The sequence below is a fragment of the Mchenga conophoros genome, linkage group LG5 (assembly GCF_057382185.1).
Source record: "Mchenga conophoros isolate Kocher_MC1m ecotype Shallow Benthic linkage group LG5, M_conophoros_male_GT1.1, whole genome shotgun sequence".
Taxonomy (NCBI): domain Eukaryota; kingdom Metazoa; phylum Chordata; class Actinopteri; order Cichliformes; family Cichlidae; genus Mchenga; species Mchenga conophoros.
In genome coordinates, this window is record NC_140530.1 from 24,485,733 (window position 1) to 24,506,218 (window position 20,486).

Sequence of the window (20,486 nt, forward strand, 5' to 3'; positions counted from 1 at the left end):
ACTTACAAATAGAGTTCGATGGAGTTTAGCGACCTCAAGTGTCCGGGGGAAGGACTGGGGGAAAGTTTTTTTTAGAATGTAACATTTATTTTCAAATGGGAAGGAAATATACTGAAACATATAGTTGTTGAAATAAATGCAAATAAGAGTAAGTAACCTTTATCATATTAAAAAATATCAACTGTAAAATATCCAACAAAAAACTACGTTGAATTATTTCATCTACAACGGAATAAAGCAAATAAAAGTAGTAAAGAGTATTTACGGGTAAACCTGAAGGCAACACCACAATTTGAGGGAAGTGACGACATAGGTTGTCAAGGGACGCTTTAGTTTACGGAAGTTTTTACATTTTGCGGACAGCGGTTGTTATAATTTATATTTAGGGGTTTTTGTGATTGATGTGGATGCTTTAAATGTTTTATTACTGCAGTTCAAGTCTGTAACAAGACAACGTTTAAAAAAATATCCTCTGGCCCAGACGGGAACCGACTTTTGGCCTTTTTAAGCGACAAACCCGAGCTCTGTGTGATGCTGTAGCTTTGTAACCGACATGGCAAAGGTTCCTCCCCCAGGATCAGTCGTAGTCGCAGACTGGCATCGATATAAAGACAGTAAAGAGTATTTCAGCAAAATCCTCCACAAGAAGAGACGGAGAAACTTTGGTAATGTCAGCTAAATAGATATGTTTCCAAATTACAACAGTTTTGTCTTTTTTTCTCCCCCAGGGGACCTTACGCACTCATATGTAAAGAAAAAAAAGTATAAGTATTCAGAAATACCGCAAATTCTTCTTGCAGCCGATTTATTGCGACTGAGACTACTTGAAGTGCAGCCACTCATCAGACAAATGCAAAAACGTTTGTAGGCAGTATCTGTGTTTCACTGGAAATCAGCTATAAAAGTAGCTAGCGAATAAATGTGCATTTATTTCAAACCTCAACATAAGGGTTTTTATGAAGTACAAACTCCCCATTTGTTGTTGTTTGTGGAGGATAAAAACCCAGAATAATTTATAAATAGATTAAAGCAACCCACGAGGCTGTAAAATATTGGATTAAAACATATTGGGGACTATATTTTTAGCTGCACCATTTCTCGGTGAACAATCAGCTGCGGCAAATTGGCGGTTTTATTCATACATTGCTAAGTAGGCACCAGTGTGACAGAGTGAAATATGAACCATGGACAGTATGGGTACCTATGAGGACAGAGACAGCCACAAGCCTTAAGGTGGGACTGGGATCACATCAGGGAAAGTCTCTGGGCCCCTTCCTGTTTGCAGTTGTGATGGACAGACGGAGTCTCTGTGGATTATGATGTTTGCAGATTACAAGATACACTTGGGGTGTGCTGAGAAGACATGGCAGCATTTTAAATCATGGATTTATGACACGCAAGGAGATAAACAGGGGAGAGAATGATGCCATAGTGGCATATTTAGTTTAGTTTACTAAGATCTCCATTAGCTGCAGCATTGCTATTCTTCCTGGGGTCACTTGTGATAGAAATGCCAAAATCTGGCCACACGTAGCACAAGTAGTCGGGGACATGCTCCACCCTTTGGTTTGGTTTGAAAGTTCTTCTTGATGTCCAGAGATGACCAAAAGTGCTGGACTTTCCTCCACGGTCACTCACTGGATGTTAATGGGGTGCTTTTAAAGACAAATTCTATTAACCCTATATCATATTCTATTATCCTGACTCAGGTGTGCAATTTCTTTTAGTGGTCCTTTTAAAATGTGTTTTTCAGGCCTTTTGGAGTCTCCAGTGATGCCTCCACATGTAGCTGTGGACACAGTTCATTATAAGATCTTCATCTCTGGTAAGAGCGGAGTTGGGAAAACTGCTATTGCTGCACGTCTTGCAGGCATGAATATTCCCAGCATGCACCATGAAACCACAGGTAAGCCATTCAAACTGCTGGTGTAAAAACACAGATTTTTAGCTAGATTACGTAGAACTAAGTGTGAGCCTTTTTAAAAAAAAGTAGTTTACAAAGTTTCAAAAAGTTAAGAGGCTGACAATGTCACTAATATTCTTTGTCATCTTTTGTTGCTTAAGGCATTGAGACAACAGTGGTGTATTGGCCAGTGAAGCTAAAAGAAAGCAGCAGAGTGCTTTTCTTCCGTTTTCAGCTGTGGGACTGTGGAGAGAACGCCTTACGCAGATTTGACCATTTGCTTCCAGTATGAATGAGATAAAGCAAAGACTAAAACAATTATTCTAGATGTGGAAAACAAACAGATTTCTGTGTTTTGTCTGATCTCCTTTCTCTCTTCCAGTCCTGCAAGGAGCAAGTGGATGCGGTCCTCTTACTATTCTCCTTCACAGACAGGACATCATTTGATGATCTGCCAAATCAGCTCGCCAAATGGTCCGAGCCATCTGTCAGGCGTGTTGTGAAAATTGTGGTTGGCACCAAGTATCCTTTTATCTTCCTTACAAATAGTTGGAAATGCCAATCAGAAGTAATCATCCACTTTTCTATGGGATCATCTGTGGTTCTACAAGACCAGGAGGCACAACTTTGAAGTGCCAAAACCCCCCCAAAAAAACTAAGATGAGTCTGTGGCACAAACACACTCTTTACATAAACATATCCTTAATTAATGTTTCCTTCAGATTCGACCTTTTCATGCACTGTGATGTGGCAGAGAGAGATATAAGGGACTTCCAGGAGACATGGGGTATCCCGGTACTGCGTACAGGCGGGGAGGTCACAGACGGGCTGGGCGACGTAGCCTCGCTCCTCAACTGCCTTGCAGAAAACCTGTGGCATCAGGACTGCGTTACAGCTGGCTCAGCCAGCCACCATTCACAGGAGACAGTGACTCTGCTTTAAAAATGAACGTTGTTTTAAACAGCCTGGACTGAACCAGAGATGAGGGTGCTCACCTCTGAATGGGGCTCATGTTGAGATGATGATACTACATTACTTGGCTCCAAATTATGTATTCTAAACCCCCCCCCCCCCCCCCCAAAAAAAACAGTAATACTTAATAAAAAATAAAGTCCAATACTAAAAAAAAAACTGAAAAGAAAGTTTTGGATTATTAATATCACCTCAAAACATCTTTTGGTGACAGGATATACAGGGAGTGCAGAATTATTAGGCAAATGAGTATTTTGTCCACATCATCCTATTCATGCATGTTGTCTTACTCCAAGCTGTATAGGCTCGAAAGCCTACTACCAATTAAACATATTAGGTGATGTGCATCTCTGTAATGAGAAGGGGTGTGGTCTAATGACATCAACACCCTATATCAGGTGTGCATAATTATTAAGCAACGTCCTTTCCTTTGGCAAAATGGGTCAAAAGAAGGACTTGACAGGCTCAGAAAAGTCAAAAATAGTGAGATATCTTGCAGAGGGATGCAGCAGTCTCAAAATTGCAAAGCTTCTGAAGCTTGATCATCGAACAATCAAGCGTTTCATTCAAAATAGTCAACAGAGTCGCAAGAAGCGTGTGGAAAAACCAAGGCGCAAAATAACTGCCCATGAACTGAGAAAAGTCAAGCGTGCAGCTGCCAAGATGCCACTTGGCACCAGTTTGGCCATATTTCAGAGCTGCAACATCACTGGAGTGCCCAAAAGCACAAGGTGTGCAATACTCAGAGACATGGCCAAGCTAAGAAAGGCTGAAAGACGACCACCACTGAACAAGACACACAAGCTGAAACGTCAAGACTGGGCCAAGAAATATCTCAAGACTGATTTTTCTAAGGTTTTATGGACTGATGAAATGAGAGTGAGTCTTGATGGGCCAGATGGATGGGCCCGTGGCTGGATTGGTAAAGGGCAGAGAGCTCCAGTCCGACTCAGACGCCAGCAAGGTGGAGGTGGAGTACTGGTTTGGGCTGGTATCATCAAAGATGAGCTTGTGGGGCCTTTTCGGGTTGAGGATGGAGTCAAGCTCAACTCCCAGTCCTACTGCCAGTTTCTGGAAGACACCTTCAAGCAGTGGTACAGGAAGAAGTCTGCATCCTTCAAGTAAAACATGATTTCCATGCAGGACAATGCTCCATCACACGCATCCAAGTACTCCACAGCGTGGCTGGCAAGAAAGAGTATAAAAGAAGAAAAACTAATGACATGACCACCTTGTTCACCTGATCTGAACCCCATTGAGAACCTGTGGTCCATCATCAAATGTGAGATCTGATTTGTTTTTGTTTTTGAATGTCAGAAATGTATATTTGTGAATGTGGAGATGTTATATTGGTTTCACTGGTAAAAATAAATAATTGAAATGGGTATATATTTGTTTTTTGTTAAGTTGCCTAATAATTATGCACAGCAATAGTCACCTGCACACACAGATATCCCCCTAAAATAGCTAAAACTAAAAACTACTTCCAAAAACATTCAGCTTTGATATTAATGAGTTTTTTGGGTTCATTGAGAACATGGTTGTTGTTCAATAATAACATTATTCCTCAAAAATACAACTTGCCTAATAATTCTGCACTCCCTGTAAAATGCCACTATGGCATGGTGAGCATATTAAATATTTTGTCCGATTGTCATGTTATACACTTGTACTCCGGAAAGTGAATTAGAAATCATTTTATTATCAATTAAAGTAAACTGTACACTACTTAAAAATTAATTGGTATTTTAAAGTCAGTCAGAAACAACAAAAAACGTCTGTAGCGATGATCTAGCTCATCGTGAGGTTAGTGGACGTTTGAACAAAGCGCACCGAGTGCATCTTCACCAAGAACAGTGCAAAGCGTAGACTGAACCACTGATGAACCTTAAAAAGTGAACAAGTTAACATTGTTTCAGTTGTTAGTTACATGGAGCCAAGTTTCGTCTTTAAAGTTTAAAGCTGTTAAAAGGTCAGTGTCTCGATGACAGCGCCTTCATCCATGCCTCTTTCTCCGACCTGTAATTTAAAAGAAGGCCATCAGATGGTGAGGGGGACTCCAACAGTGGATGTAAGGACTTACAGATTTTATTAACTCTTGCCTTGTGTCTGTAGCAATTATCATTGCAGTCGGATGTCCTGTTTGAGTTTTAGAGAGATGTAGCAGGAAGGAGTATGAGGGCAGACCCAGGACTTCAGTCTTCACAGGCTGAACGCTCACGTGTTCTGGGAATTGAGCATGGTCCATTACTTTAAAGCGCTCATCTCTGAAAGGGATGAGGGGGGGAAAAAGTAAGATTAGAAGCACATTTACAATGTGGATCATAAAGATCCTATTTTTTGTTGACTTGCAGCAGCTTGGACTGTACAGAGACTAAAAAGTTTGATTGCTAGGATTGCTAGTCAAATACTTTTTCATAGAGACGATCAAAAGGTCATTGAAGAGGTGGAGGTAGACGCCAACGAATGACATTCTTAAGTTATAAGCGCTCTCCTTGGTCAGCTGTTTCAGGGCTCCGTGGTGCACCAGGAAACGCTTGCTTGTGACCATGGGAACTGACTGGATGGATGAAGAAGACGCACTCTGTTACTGCTGCAGGTTAAAGAAGACCACTTTGTAGTCTATTAAAAACATTTGTGTCATCACCTTAACTTTTCCGAAATCCAGCAGCATTTCGAGGCAGACCAGCTCCTCAATCTGTTTCATTTTTCGGACCCCCTTGTCACACTCTGTCACTATCTGGGGTCAGAGTAGTGCAGTTGTAGAAGAATTAGGCAGATTTTTCACTTAAATAAAAAAAAAGCTGTCAATACTGAAGTGCAGAAATTCTGTTGCAAGTAAAAATTGCATTCAGATTGGCAAGCATAACATTTTTTTTTTTTTTTTTTAAACAAGATCAAGTATAAAGTAGCAGAAAATGGAAAGTGAATCTTTTTCTCTCGCCTGTCTTGGCATGAGTGTACAGATCTGAAAAGCATTACCTCATGAATGGCGTCTATTGCTTTTTTAAGGTTTGAAACTGAGTCAGAGTCCGGCTCAGACAGTTTCAGGATGCTCTGAAATGAAAGAAAACAGAAACCTTAGCTAATGGAGCAAAAATCTGTTTAACAGTTCAAATCTCATCAGACGTTTACCTCCAGCAGAAGCTTGATGCGAGTAATTCTCTGGAAGGGAAGGACGAGGAAGGACTTGAGGGTCTTTCTTTGACACACCGGGTCACTCTCGAGTTTCTTCAGGGTATACAGAAAAATTCTGTTGTGCTGCCTTGAAAAGGGAACATTTAACAGAGTTTGCATCGCAAGGTGTTGAGAATGTATTTGTATTCTGAAATACAGAGTACACTTACAGCTTTTCGTTGATAAGGGCTTCTTGGTACATCATATTCGTCACATACGGCACATAGAGAGTCTGGAAATGTTTGCAGTGCTGGAGGACGACGTCGCCAACCTGAGGGATCAACACGTTCTCTCCCAGTCGGCTTTCCAAATCCGTAAGAAACCTAAAAAGACACCAGGAGCCCAACTAAGTTAAAACATCAGGACAACCTGCCCATATATACAACAAGGTGCTACGTGTGGAGCTCTCACTTTTCACTGGCCACCATCACGTGTTGAATTTTGGAAAACAAAATGTGATGTTCTGTTTGAGACAGAGTCTGCTTGAGTTCCTGCGACTTATAAAAGTGATTTACGGCCACGCCGAGGCTCCTTAGGTAAGATGCTTCTGAGCCGATGAGCTCGAACATGGTCTTTAGAGGAAGAAAAGGAGGAGGTGGGGGGTTATTGGCAATCAAACAAAATTTAGACTGCTTTATCTCCAACGAAGGTAATAGTGTTTCAAAATACCAACCATGTCAACAAATTCCATAAAAACCTGGAAGAGCAGCTCCTGTTGCCATACAATTAAATCCTGATGTCAGCACAATATTTTTTAAGCACTCAAATGAACTGAAAGGAATTACCTAAAAATCCAAAATATACCTATAAAAGGACTTTTTTGCAGTTCCCCTTATTTTAATTTCCTGGTAATAGTTCTTAACCATTGCTGTGGATTAATTGAGCTCACTCTGGTTTTCCAGTTTGAGCGGCCTGTTTAAGGTCACTGCAAAGCATCTCAATCTGATTTAAACCCAGACTTTGACTACGCCGATTCAAACCTTTATTTGATGCTTCTTTCTTTCTGGACATGAACTGATGGCTGGACATGCTCCTTCAGGATTTTCTGGAAGTCTTTAGAATTCATGAAGATTTTGGAATTATTCCAGAAGATACCTGAATTAAAAAGTTCAGTTCAGTTCAGGATCAAAATGTTTTTGGCAAATGTGAGATGAGCCTTTGTGTTTTCTTGGGGGTCCGCAGTGTTTTTGTTTTGCCTTGGAATTCTTTCATGGATGTCATTTTTGCCCAGTCTTTCTTAATGCTGAATCATGAACACTGACCTTTAAGGAGACAATTGAAACCTGCAGTTCTTTAGATGTTATGGGTTCTTTTGTGGCCTCTTAGAGGAGTTGAAGCGCTTGGAGTAATTTTGGAAGGTTGACCACTTCTGGTAGGTTCACCACTGCTCCAAGTTTTTACCATATATGGATATTGGCTCACTCTGTGATTTGCTGGAGTCCCAAAGCCCTTAGAAGTGGCTTTGTAATCCATTCCAGATGTCGTTTTTTTTAGTTTGTGGCCTGACATGCTGCTTTTTGACATCTTTCATCTTATTTCACTATAAATCAGTTTTTAAGTAATTTCTTGATTCATCAGGTCTGGCAGTGATAGACTCTAAGATGTGGCTAGTGAAACTGAATTAAGGTTTCCACAAAAAAGGGTGGTGAACACAATTCACGATTTCCCAAATGGAATTACTTAATTACTTTTTTACAGGACTCTACATTTGCAGTCAAACATACGCTATACAGGTAAAGACTGAAATGTTGCGATCGAACAAACTTGATGCAGGCATATTTAACTTCATTAAAGATCCTAAGAGCAATATGAACACTTGTGCTCTGCTTCATGAGTGTGATTATAATGTGCCTTCCAGTTTAGTTAAATTGCATGCATCATCTCTAATACATGAAACAGCTTTTTGTTTTTTACATTTTTGCACACCTCTTGAAGGCGAATCTCTCTGGCTGTCAAGCTGCTGAGTAGACCAGATGCCTTCACCTCATCCAGGTCTTGCCAGAGTGTACTTGGAGTCACCCTAATAGGCTGAGATCGAGGAGTTGCATGACGAGCGCTTCGCTGAGGGCTTTCAGCACGAGTCATCGGTGTCTGCAGGCTTTGCAGATACTTGGGAGTTATCAGTTCAGACAACAGACCGTCTTTGAGTCTGTGGAGATCATCTTTCATTGTCTGCAGACAGTAATCCTGATACAGTGGGACTGCAGAGCAGAATGAGAAAGACAAAAACAGCTTTACAAAAATTACGCTTTAAAATTTAAATGTGATGATGATGATACCTTAAGAAGAAGGTTAAACTTACAAATATGAATGTACTTCGACTGGAATCGTTCACTCTGCAATTCCTCCCCAATCACATTCTCTTCTCTGGATTTATTAAGAAGGCCACATGCAGTTAGCTATAAAATATTTTTGCCAAAGTTAAGAGATCCCCACCTCATCTTACCCTTCTTTGCTTTTATCCGGATCACATTGTGCGGACGAGCTTGAGTTATCTTCCTGAAGTCCAGGTGGCAAGAAGATTTTCAATTTGTGCGCTGCCAAATGATTTTTTTTCAAATCCCATGTGCGCCTTAAAGCTACCAATCTGAGAGCTGGAGATATGTCTAAGGGAAAACTGTGACGGGATAAAAGATTTTATAGTTCTGGATAAAAAGGCTCACCTGTTTTGTACTCATTTTAGATTAAAGAAAATCTCATATGTGGGGCCAGTTCCCCCATTGCATCAATTTGACTTAAAATGATGAAAACTTTAAAAATTTGAACAGGAAACTCATTATGACTCAATACTTCACTACATTTGCATTTACTGCATTTGAAATTGAGATGCATTTAGTCATAATGAAGCAGTTTATAAGTTTTTTAAAAACCATTGGCATCTTTCAGGGGCTGAGGTCCTTACCTGCAATTCTCAGGCTTGTTTAAAGACCCGCTGCCTCTATCAAGGCCTCCAGTGTGCTCTGCCCTGCTGTTTTCCAGAGAAAAGCCCTGACAGAGCATCTCTCTCCCCTCTGTGGTTGGTGACTGAGACATTAATTACTCAGTAGATGACTTCTAAACTAGTGTATGTTTGTAATGGTTTTTCTCACTGTGGGTGTCAGCTGTAGTCTGGAACTGATCTTTTACTATACCCTTTCCAAAGTGGATTTGGGTGGATCCTTCCTGTGTCCCACAGCCAATCAGACTACACAGTTTGAGTTACCTGCAGTCTGAGCGTTTAGCAGCAATCAAAAAACAAACTAGAAGCAGGTGTGTTTCTTTACATGCTCCTTCAGGGTTTTACAACTATGGAGGCTTGTTTCTGCCACAATTAAAAACAAAACAAAACAAAACAAAAAAACAACACAGCTGTAAGTCAAAGTTTGAGGTTATTATCTCAAAATTTTAATGTAACTCAAAGTGTCACATTATTTTCTTAGAAGTCTGAGTTAGCAGGTTAAACTTATGGATGTCAAAAGATCTTTTTTTTTTTTTTTTTTTTCCCAGTGGTGCCACCAAGCTTCCATACACAAGAGCAGTGGGCTATTTTTTTCACCTTTTAGATTAGTCCAACTCATGGCAACATCATTATTTTGATACCACATATCCTTTAAGATGTCCATTTAAAAAAAAAGGTTTTTTTAAGATTATGGAAAATACTTTTTAAAAGCAAGATATGGAAACTCTTACTTTCTATACTTGGCATGTGTTTGAAAAAAATGACTTAAAAACTCACACACGTCTTTACAAATACTAGTTTCATTTTATTTGCAATTTAAAATTCCATACAAGATAAAAGTAAATAATTCAATCTGCCTGAACATTGTGGATAATGTACATGACTCAAATAAAGCCATTAAAAGTCCCGATAGATGACATACTGATGAAACGTCTGACATTTTTTTATTTATTTTTTTAAAAACTGATTATAAAATAAAATATGGATGTTTGAACACATGATCACACACTACGAAGAACTTACACAAAATAAAAGACTTCCTGAACGGGAGCTACAAACAGAGTTGTAATCTAGACATGGCAAAGCGCTGAAAAAAGTGGATACATACAGTACAAGATACCTTCGGTAAATAACATACTGAATCAATCAATCCCATTTATGATCGTACTTCGGCGAACCCACTCGTTATTTTATAGTGATGATAACATTGACATGTTGGGTTTCCCTTGTCAATGGAAATTGTAAACTTGATCAAAAATGATCAACCCTCCTTAACTGCAAAAGTTCTTCCAACATTGGGTTGTTGCATTAGGTTTTATTCAAAAAAGGAAAAAAAAATCATTAAAATATCCACATTTGTGCTGAACAATCTCAAGCTCACCAAACAAAAGTTACTGTGGTATGAGTAGCAGGTAATGCTACTCCACTCTGAGATTGTTTTGTTTTATTGACGATTAACAAATTAGACAAGAGTAGTTGTATGATATGTCAAAGAGGGGGAATTACAATAATGTTTAATGGTTCAGTAATCAATAACGGGCATTTAATAATATATCAATGCTGAACGATGAAATGAGAAGAAAATCATTCTATGTTACCAAATCTCTAAAAACCAATGAAGTGGGTGAGGACCCAAAACATCTGCATGCAAACACACCTCACATTTCTTTTTAGCCAGAAAAGTATCAGCAGTTGTCCTGTTTCTTCTCGGATAGTCTGTACGACAAACCAAGAGACAGCATTTCCCTGTTTCTTTTACGTGGTCCCTGCTAAAAATGGGGACTGAGACATCTGGATTGGTAACAAGTTTCCAAATAAGACAGATGCTAATTTGGGAGGCCAGGGACTCGCATGATTGGTTTTGAGTCTAGGTGGGCACAGTGATACTGCGGGCTAGAAGTGCCAGCAGAGCTAGCTCCACAACCCCATGGGCTTGTTCCAGTGCCTCTGCAGCCTCCCTGGCAGAAAAGCCTGCTGCCTGGATTCTCTGGATGTGCTCGGCTGGAAACTGTTCTATAAAGGGATGTAGAGGAGGGAGAGGAGAGGCTGGAGATGAAGGCTGGGGAGTCTGAGCCAGAGGAGGAACTGATGAGGACAAGTTGCTTGAAACTTCCTCCGGTGAGCCCGCTGCCATTGACATAGGGCTGAGGAAAGTGTGCTCAGTTTGGAGGCCTAGGTTGTCTGGGGTATTGGTGCCAGAGGCTTGTCCATCTGCGACCCCTCTCCCATGCTGCCCCTCAGGAGGCTCCCTGAACTCCAGATCCTCAGGGGGATCAAGTGGAACCTCTGGCTCAGACTGAGAAAAGCTGATGTTACTCGCCTCATCTTGCCCACATCTGTCTGCCCTCCTCTCCTCATAGCTATGTGGACACTCTAGTGGTCCTTGTCCAATCACAGCCTCTACTGTATCACCGCCCAGATGTTCATTCTGGCCAGAGTGGTGGGGCGCAAGACACTTAGATGGTTCCCCATCAGACACAGCAGCAGCATAGTTGGCTTTGGCATCGCTTGGTTCTGCACCGGGTGTAATGGCAGTAGAGGGGGTAAGCTGGGTATTTTCGGGGATTGAGGTGCACGGTTCGGGGGACATGTTGTCTGTGTCCTGCCTGAATGGATTTGAAGGAGAGCAGGAGGTGCTGCGATTTTGTGACTGAGCACAGTTGTTGGATACCAGCAGCTCATGAAGCTCCCTAAGGGCAGATGCCAACGAGGGGATGCTTTCAGAGCTGGAGCAGTGCTCTCCATCAGGCTGATCCCTCTCAGAGCACACCACACTGTCAGAAGCAGTGGGAGACTCCATTTCAATTGAGTCAGGTTCCCTGGGAGCACCTGGACCGACTTCCGTTGTAACAGCAGTATCACACTCTGTCACCTCCTGCTCCATGGGCTGAATGGGGGAAAGTTCCTCTGCATGGGGAAGCATGGAGCTGTTCTCCACCTCATCTGATTCAGCATCCCCCTTTATGGCTCCAGGCTGTAGTTCTCCCCCTGGATCCTGGGATACGTAGTTCATGTCTGCAGGAGGGGTACACGAACGCACAACATCTGTTGAGGGACTGCTTAGAGGGGGCACCACGGAGTTGCTATGGAGAGGCAAAGGGTCAGGGTGGATATGGTGAGGTATAGAAGCTCCATCCTCTGCTGGGGATGAAGGCTGAGGAAGCTCCTGGAAGCCAGGTTGATCCTGGCACTGCCCTGGTGCTAAGGACTGCTGCATGGCGGCAGGGGCAGACTGAGAGCGATCCAGGGTTGGGTTCTGGGGTTGATCAGAGGAGAGGCTTTGGGAAGGGGAGGTGGCTGACGACGTTTGGCCTAAGGTTTTGGGTAATGAAAATGGTTGGGGCTGCGGTGAGGTAGCTTGTCCATCTGCAGTGTCTATCACAAGAGAAAATATGCCTAGGAATTAAACTGTGAACTCCAGTGTGGGACAGTAACTATGTCAATTTAATAGCTTTAGATCCAAACACAAATACATATTCTCTTGCCCAAATTCTTCAATGCATTCTATACTAACATACTTTATTCATTAATATTAATTATAATGAATTTCCTATTCTAATTCAATCAAATATAAATAATCACAATAAAATGCATCAGTAAATAACAACAAAGGTACAACACTGATTACCTGACCCAGCAGCAAAATAACAGCAAAATAAAAGAAACAAATAGCAATGGACTTAGCACTGGCAATGGACTTGTGAATTTTGCAGTACCTGGTTGGTAGGGCCCTCTCCAGCTGTCTCCAAATGCATCAGTGCTGTCCTGCTCAGGGGTTAGGGCACACACCACACACATCATGCAAAGGGACGGAGAAAGTTAGCAGTCACACACAGGGCATGCACCAAACTATCGGCCTTTTCACACACACAGATGTGAAAAGTGTCATCCAAAAATAAATAAATAAATTAAAAAATTCTCGGGTCTAGGTCCTGACAAAGAGGTTGCAGTGTACATCCCCATCACTAAACGTCAGGGGAGCTCAATTCAAAGGGTTGTTCAGCAGTTAAAACTGTGGGCTGATTAAACTGTCTCTCCTGACTCGAGTCCATTAACAACCTCCAGTCATTGCTGGGCATCACTGGAAACAACAACAAAGACTTAATGGGGCTCTTGCACAAATAATAATGTGAGTATTAAAGGGAAACTGAAGAGTCCTGTATGGGTGGAAAAGCACCACTTTCCACTGACAGTGTATCTGTGTTGGTAACTTTTATAAAGTAGGAGTGAGCGATGTCAAAAAATGACATAATTCCAATAAATTAAACTCTTATATTTCAATATTTTCTTTAAAAAACCTGTTTATACATTAGAAAAGTTGCCGGACAAGAAATGTTGTCATGTAATAATCCACTAACTTAAAACACTCACAACACCCTAAAGGAGAAACTTCACTATAGTGATGCCAAAGTATTTATTTGGTGCTGGAATAGCTAATGATGAACAGTTTAACCCTTTATCACACAACTATCAGACATGTCGCCTGGACTACTGTGAAATCATAAAACAATTCTCATCTTTCAGGAACCATTTAAATTTTCTCTCTAGCTCAACACAGTTAAGGAGTTACCGTATTGTAATGTCTTCATCTAGATAGAGCCGATTTTTCTCTCTGTGTTCAGACAGACCTACCTTGTGAATGCTTTGTGCTACTGTGATACACCAAATCAATCTTTAAAGCTCATATTCTCTTCTTTCCAAAACCCTTTGAATTTTATGTCTAACTCAAACAGTAAGAGAATTATGGTAATTTAAAAGAATGCTTGTAAAACGAGTCTGTGGCTAGACCGACGGCAAAAATAAAACGTTTGAAGCATTAAAGTGGTTGAAAAACTCACACTGTCCACAAAGTGAGACGGCAGGGGACCGACAAGCTGCCATTAACCATAACTGATGTTTCCCATGCTAACATTTTGTCATAGTGAAGTTAAGTAACTGCACAAATACAATGGGAGCGATTGCTTTTATTATTAGTTTTGTCAACACTGCAGACATTTTAAGCATTTTTCTTATATATATATAAAATAGATTTTATTTCACAATTAGAGGACACTTTTTAAAACTTTTAGTTAGATACAGATGTTGTCGGAGATTTTAAACAATAACGAGACGATAAGGCAACATTTAATCCTGTTTATGAATCTATTATTTCCTGGTCTGCCATAGATTCTGGTTCATATAAATCCCCACCCACGTTTCTGTTGGCACAACATGTTTTTTTCCATTTGTCTGCGTAGGAGGTTTCAAGTTCTGCTCTCACACTCTTCAGATCCATCTGCACTCGAGTCTACATCATAATCAGACAAATTTTAGTTGTCCTATATGAACTCACTATAATGAAACAGTTTTGAGGAAGCACTTTCAGGGACATGATTCGCTAAAACCTAATCTGAAGAGGTACTTTTAGATCACAATACACCTGGTATGGACAGTAAGGATGGTGAACTTTATAAATGGTAAATATATGTATATATAGTTTAAATCATTTTGTTTCATTCATCAGTTTGTTTTGTTTTAAGCCTAAAAAGCTTATTTCTGTTTTAAATGTGCTCTCATTTGCCTGACTGTTGTCTTATACTAAGGTACATTTAACTTGCTGAGGTGATGACATGAAGTGATCATGTGACTGCATAAATGGAGTTGAGAGTAAGAAGCTTTAAGTGGCACATGCAAATGTAGTTCCAACTGAGCTGGAAAAAAGCTCAATGAGAAACAGCCTGAAGTGCACACATAAACGGCTTCTTACCGCTTTCCTGTATGGACCTCTGAAGCGCCTCTGCCAGTTCTCGGTCAGCCAGCTCCTCTGGGCGGGCATCTTCACGCCCCTCTGTGCCGTAGGCTAGTCGGGCACACTCTGGCAGCTCCGCCTCAGACAGAAAGCGAGTTTCTGTGCCTGTAGTGCCGATGAGGAGGACGCTCTTCTTCAAGTCGATCGAACACTGCAAGAAAAACAGAAATGTATAATCCTAAGCTTTTCTAAAGTTTCCAGTGTTAATGTTGTTGACTGATCATTTTTGTCAGCGATATTTCTTTTCTGACAAAAATAAGAAGATAACTAAATAAAAACCGGGGCATGAGAGCAAAAACTCCCATGCGCCCCGTTTCTCATGAAAACACCACTGCTCAGATAAAAGGAGCTCACACCTGGTGTCTCTTCAACATATCCAGGCCAAGCAGCATATCCATAGGCTGGTCTTCCAAAATGGAGAAAGAACAAGGAAGGAAGTCTCCCTCTATCTGGACCTGAGCTGGATTATGAGGAACAAAAAAAGGAAAAAAAAAGAAAAAAAAAAGAATACACTGAAAATGTGATGCAGAGACTTAAATTTGGATTTACTAGAAGGCATAGCAAGATAGTTAGGCAAACATTTGTGACTGTTCTGCATAAAAGTAAAATTGTTCATAGTAGAAACACTCTTGACACAAACCCAAATGAACTCTGCCAATGATCTTCTGGGTGCCCACTCCTTTGGCGATCCCAGCCCAGCGTCTGTCCACCAGTCGCATAATGTTGCAGCGCTCTGCGCATGCTTGGCTCATGATGGTCATCTGGGCTCCTAAAAGTGAAGGAAAAAAAATCAGTGAAAACTAAAACCAAAATGTGTTTAAAGATACCTCATATGTAAACCACAACTACACACCTGTATTTGTCAGCCCATATTGCATGGGTACAATCCTATTTTCCACACCTATAAAGACCTGAAAAGCTGCTATAACAGTCCTGTCTCCACCCGACAAGACTGCTACCCAGACTGAGTACACTTCTTTAATGATTGTGAGAAACAAACAGAATCCCACACACTCTGATAAGTATTAGGCTGGTATTTTGTTTGTTTTCATACAGTCCTGCCTCGAGCCTCCGCCTTTAAGTGGCACATCTCCCTCTGATGCCACAGACAGCAAGGTGTTTGGGGTATTAAAAAGCCTCACCCTCAGAGTATGGAGCAAGATTGACGACACTTTAAAACCAATAGGATATCATTAAGCTTGTTAAAGAATTTATATTTTCTAACTGATGCCTGAAAAACCACCCCACAAAATAATGTGATTTATTCCTTTCAAAGAGAGCAAATGTAAATCATTTGGCATTTTTTTTCACATTGGAGAAAAATAAAAACAAAAATCTTTTAATTTTTTTTTTAATGTAATTTTATTGTGCAGCCCCACTACTGTTCGTATCAGGATTTAATGTTCATTACCTGAGTCAACAAAAGCTTTCACAGGGTGGCCATTGACTTTGCAGTTAATGTACAGCATAACCACCTGTCCAAAGCTTTCTGGGGCCTCCTCCATTGCTATGGTCATGTTTTCTTCCACATTGTGTTGCCTAAAATCAATTCAACAGTAAGTGTAAAAGAAAAATCACAAACAATTCATAAATAATAAACCAAAACACGCAAGTGGCAGATGAAAGTGAAGCTGTGCCTCATAGGATGAGGATTATTATGTGTTGTGAATGTCTCTAAGTGATTAACGTCTTTTCCTACCTGATGTCCTCTTCAATCTTTGCTTGGGCTTCCAAATCAAAAGGATCAGCGGTCAAAAGTCTGATTCTCTCCTGCTCCCTCTTGGCTCGATCCTGCTGTTGCTCCTGCAGCACTTTGGTGAAACGCTCTAAGGAAACACAATTATGCTAACATGGCCGACTCATTGTAAATTAAAAGACGACAAGCACACCCATTACTCTGTTTTAGTTCACCTAAGTCTCCGCTCAGCAGGGCCTCAGCGAGCGGCGGGTTTCTCTCCTTGAGGAGCGATAGCTCGTGTGGATTCGATAAAAGCATCTGCTGAAGTAAGGCGGGGTCGTCCAGCCCCTGAGGAGAGGACCCACGAAAGGCCATTGGCGTGGAAGGCTGTGCGGCACGCTGCGGTGGAGCCTGTTGCTGTGGTCGTACGGCACCACGTTGATTGGCTGAAGAAGAGGTGCCTGGGACTGTGATGGAACGAAAGTCAATACGGGGCAGACCTAAATAACAGAAAGGGTAGAAGATTAGCGTACTGCATAACGACATTATTATTATGTCACGTCTCTCGTAACTCATCCAACAACAATAAGATTCAGATTAAACATTTCCCTGATTAAAATACATACATAAACAACATGTTTATTAGTTTTCATGTGTATTACCTGGGAAGGCGGGCTGAGCCGCTGGTGGCCTTCTGTCAGCTTGCCGGAGAACCACCACGTCTCCATCCTTTACACCGTATGTCCCCAAGGCACGAGTGAGGTCTTTTAGGGGCTGTTCAACATATGTGATCTGTACAAAAATAAAAAACACTAAATAAGAAGAAATCAACATGCATAAGATTCACAAGTTTTTGCTCACATTTTATTTGACGCAGAAATGGGTGGACACTGGTCATACTTGAATAATGTGTAAAGATTTCTATTGATTCTTATCTGTTTCAATAGTTTATTTTTCTTTTCTTTTTGTTTGTTTGTTTTTTTTCCTAGTGCATGCCCATGCTACAGTATTGTTTGGCCTGTCCGTTCTGTTGATAAATTGATATACTCAATTAATTAAATAGCGGTGGCAGATGTTGTTTATAGTGTCAATATGGATCATTTGATCCCACTGTTACGTGGTTTCTTGGTGCGTATAATTACATTTTTGTGGATCTAAATTAGACTCTAGTGTTATGAAAATATAATATAAAAACTGGTAATTTTAGCACGTTGCTAGCTGGTTGCCACATGACGGCACCATAAAGCATGCGTAATTCAAATTTTGTAGATATAAATGAATGTTGTTGTTGTGAAATAAAATTGATAACACTTTTAAAAGGTGCATAAATGATTAACTTTTAGTTTATTTTAGCCAGTTGCTAGGCAACTTTATGATTTAAAAAAAAATGTCATAGATAAGAAACCTAAGATGGTCTAAGATGTACTTGTGTTCAAGCATTGGTTACTCAACTTATGGTGGTCTAGGAGGAGTTTGCAGACAAACATACACTCACACACACACACACACACACACACTTTTCTGTGTGATTTTAAGAAGGTCTGATTTTTTCTTTTCTTTTTGCTGCTTATCTTTTATCATTTATATAGTTCTAGTATAGTACTTCTTTCTACTTGACTGACAATGAGTTATCTTAGTACTGTTAACTGAATCTCAATTCATCAAATTAAAGCCATATTTCCCACGTGACCATCATAGGTTTGCATGACAAACTTTCAGGGGAAATACACACTTCTTAACAGGGATTACAAAAAATTTCTAGTACAATGTTTTTGACAAAATGGGGAAAAAAGTTTCAATGGATGAAGTTAGGAATTTTCTTCTATCATGGTAGTATGGCTCTATGAGTATAGCTCAAAACAAATGATGTATGTTTGAAGTCCCTAAAATATTTTGGAGAATGTCAAAACCACAATTTTGCAGGTACTGATATTTTATTTCCAACTCCTCATATAGAAATCACAAACCCTCCAAATCAGATAAATAGTCACAGATACTATTAGTATTACTACTTTCACTTTTATTTAGCCTGGAAATTCCACTGAAATCGAATCTCTTTTAGAATGGAAACCAGACCAAGACAGGGGTTGATTAAATTTTCAATACCAACCACTAAAGCTTAAATGTGAAAAACACATTTTCACCCAACTTCAGTGTGATATTCCCCAGACACCACAACATGTTTCTCTTATTTTCTCTTTGTATCCGATGAGCTAACACGGAATGACCCTCTACTCCTCATCCTCACTTTCTGTTTCCAGTTTACCCACAAACACTGTGCAGACCAAAGTGTGTAAACGAAATGCTATATTTTGAAGCCAGCAGAAGAAACTGATTCAGGGCTAAAACAAACACTTATTTTCATTACTATAAATATTATTTCTTAAATGTTATATTATTTTTCACTTTGCATTTAATTGTTTGATCTACAGTCAAGTTTAGAGTCTATTTATTTTTCTTCCAATCTAACATAAACTACAGGTGCGTGTATTAAATGTGTTTAAAACTTTCTAAATCTGCCAGAATTAAAGGCTCTGGCGAGTAGTTTTACTTTTCGCTTTATTACTGTATACCACTGCTGCACTAACTTTATTATCCCCTTTATAGCGTGCTGAAACCCAAAGCTCGTCACGCAGTAAAACATTTGGTAGGTTATCACTTGTTTGGGGTTCTTCCTTCAGCCCAGATAACGTTAGCCTTATATCTCGAGCTACCAGGCGTACAAAACTCACTAACTAACTCTGAATTAAACTTCTCCAACCATTAATTACCCGGACAACTATTAGCTTCCTTAGTTTGCCAGTGTGCTCACTTTTTCTTAGGTTAAGGCTACACACACTTTAGACGTGGGATACATAATTCTGGAAACGTGTCTGTTGTGGATAACAACGCAGGTTTCGTAACACTTCGTCCATCAAAACAGCAAAAGTCCGATTCATCCTAGCAACCCAGCTAGCTAGCTTAGCTGCTAGCTACGTTAGCTCCGTTGCTACATGTAGCATGGGTCTTGCCTGGATTTCCCCTGCTGGGATTCCTGATTCCAGCTCACAAAGTGCTACGAAGTCTCTCAGTTCCAGCTCCGGGGACACATCGAGGGCGAAGGTGGTTTCTTGGCGATCCCTCGGCGCGCAGAAAACGGTCACCAGCATCGCTTTTTTGGGGCAGGATCTGTGGACAAGTCCGCTGCAATAGAATGCGTTTAGTGTGGTGTAGTTTTTCCACAGGGAACCCCAGTTAGTTTGTGGATTTCCCCCCTCTTAATTAAGCCGACTTTCTGTAGAAATTGCGTCAAAAGCGAAAGTAGTTACATGAAAAGAGAGTGACTGCTTTGCACTTACTGGTAAGAAGCCTGATGTCACAGTTTCTCTTTTAACAAGAGCCAAACAAGTATTGCATCTCATTCAACCCGTTTTCTGGCATGTCGCAATACAGAATTTGCGGTCGTGCGTACTTCTTCTTCTTCTGTCGTTTTAACGGCAGCTTGCATCCGCGGTCGTGAGTAGTCTCTGTATTTTTTTTAATGAACTTTATTGGACAATCAATGAGTATACAACACACAGACAGATAAAGTATACAGAAGAACAGAACATGAACACACAAAACCAGGGGTAAAAATGAATACACGCAAAAATTCACACACACACACACACACACACACACACACACACACACACACACACACACACACACACACACACACACACATATATATATATATTGTTTTGAGAGCCTTTTTGTTGGTGGTGTCTGATACTGATTGTATGTACAATTCTACATCCTTAAGAAAATGACCGAAATATGGTGTTTTACTAGTAAACTTGAGTCCCTGTATTACACTGTCTTACAGTGTAATGCAGACACTAAGTGTCCACGGCACTTTTATTTTAACTGTGTTGTTTATTTATTGTAAACTGCACTATTTTTTATTTTTAACAAATAAATAACACTTTAAATAACACAATATTTTACCCTGTGATGATGATGATAATAATAATAATAATTGTTATATTATTATTATTATTATTATTAT

The 20,486-nt window shown here is 40.3% G+C and overlaps 3 protein-coding genes across 4 annotated transcripts; 1 reads left to right on the top strand and 2 right to left on the bottom strand.

Annotated features, from left to right (window-relative positions):
• Positions 1-328: 328 nt before the first annotated feature.
• cplane2 (ciliogenesis and planar polarity effector 2) lies at positions 329-2,974 on the top strand. Its single transcript, XM_085274455.1, has 5 exons — positions 329-665; positions 1,754-1,906; positions 2,065-2,189; positions 2,286-2,425; positions 2,626-2,974. The coding sequence occupies exons 1-5, from the start codon at positions 554-556 to the stop codon at positions 2,843-2,845; spliced, it is 750 nt and encodes a 249-aa protein (XP_085130581.1). The 5' UTR covers positions 329-553; the 3' UTR covers positions 2,846-2,974.
• Positions 2,975-4,563: 1,589 nt separating this feature from the next.
• Positions 4,564-9,276, bottom strand: LOC146574628 (rho guanine nucleotide exchange factor 19). Its single transcript, XM_085274454.1, has 12 exons — positions 8,955-9,276; positions 8,499-8,669; positions 8,355-8,419; positions 7,979-8,253; positions 6,464-6,624; positions 6,223-6,375; positions 6,011-6,140; positions 5,858-5,932; positions 5,523-5,615; positions 5,287-5,435; positions 4,978-5,142; positions 4,564-4,894 (listed from the first exon to the last, which is right to left on the bottom strand). Exons 1-12 carry the CDS (start codon positions 9,083-9,085, stop codon positions 4,849-4,851), a joined length of 1,614 nt encoding a protein of 537 aa, XP_085130580.1. The 5' UTR covers positions 9,086-9,276; the 3' UTR covers positions 4,564-4,848.
• A 498-nt stretch (positions 9,277-9,774) lies between these two features.
• On the bottom strand, positions 9,775-19,940 carry ddi2 (DNA-damage inducible protein 2). 2 transcript variants are annotated; one of them, XM_085274451.1, is made up of 10 exons: positions 19,795-19,940; positions 19,468-19,639; positions 17,119-17,248; positions 16,690-16,956; positions 16,478-16,604; positions 16,190-16,317; positions 15,419-15,547; positions 15,135-15,238; positions 14,737-14,929; positions 9,775-12,365 (listed from the first exon to the last, which is right to left on the bottom strand). In XM_085274451.1, exons 2-10 carry the CDS (start codon positions 19,603-19,605, stop codon positions 10,858-10,860), a joined length of 2,724 nt encoding a protein of 907 aa, XP_085130577.1. In that variant the 5' UTR covers positions 19,606-19,639; positions 19,795-19,940; the 3' UTR covers positions 9,775-10,857. The 2 variants fall into 2 exon arrangements, with proteins under 2 accessions (XP_085130577.1, XP_085130578.1); XM_085274452.1 differs by lacking the exons at positions 15,419-15,547; positions 16,190-16,317; positions 16,478-16,604; ... (2 more) ...; positions 19,468-19,639; positions 19,795-19,940 and adding an exon at positions 12,707-12,755.
• Positions 19,941-20,486: the final 546 nt, after the last annotated feature.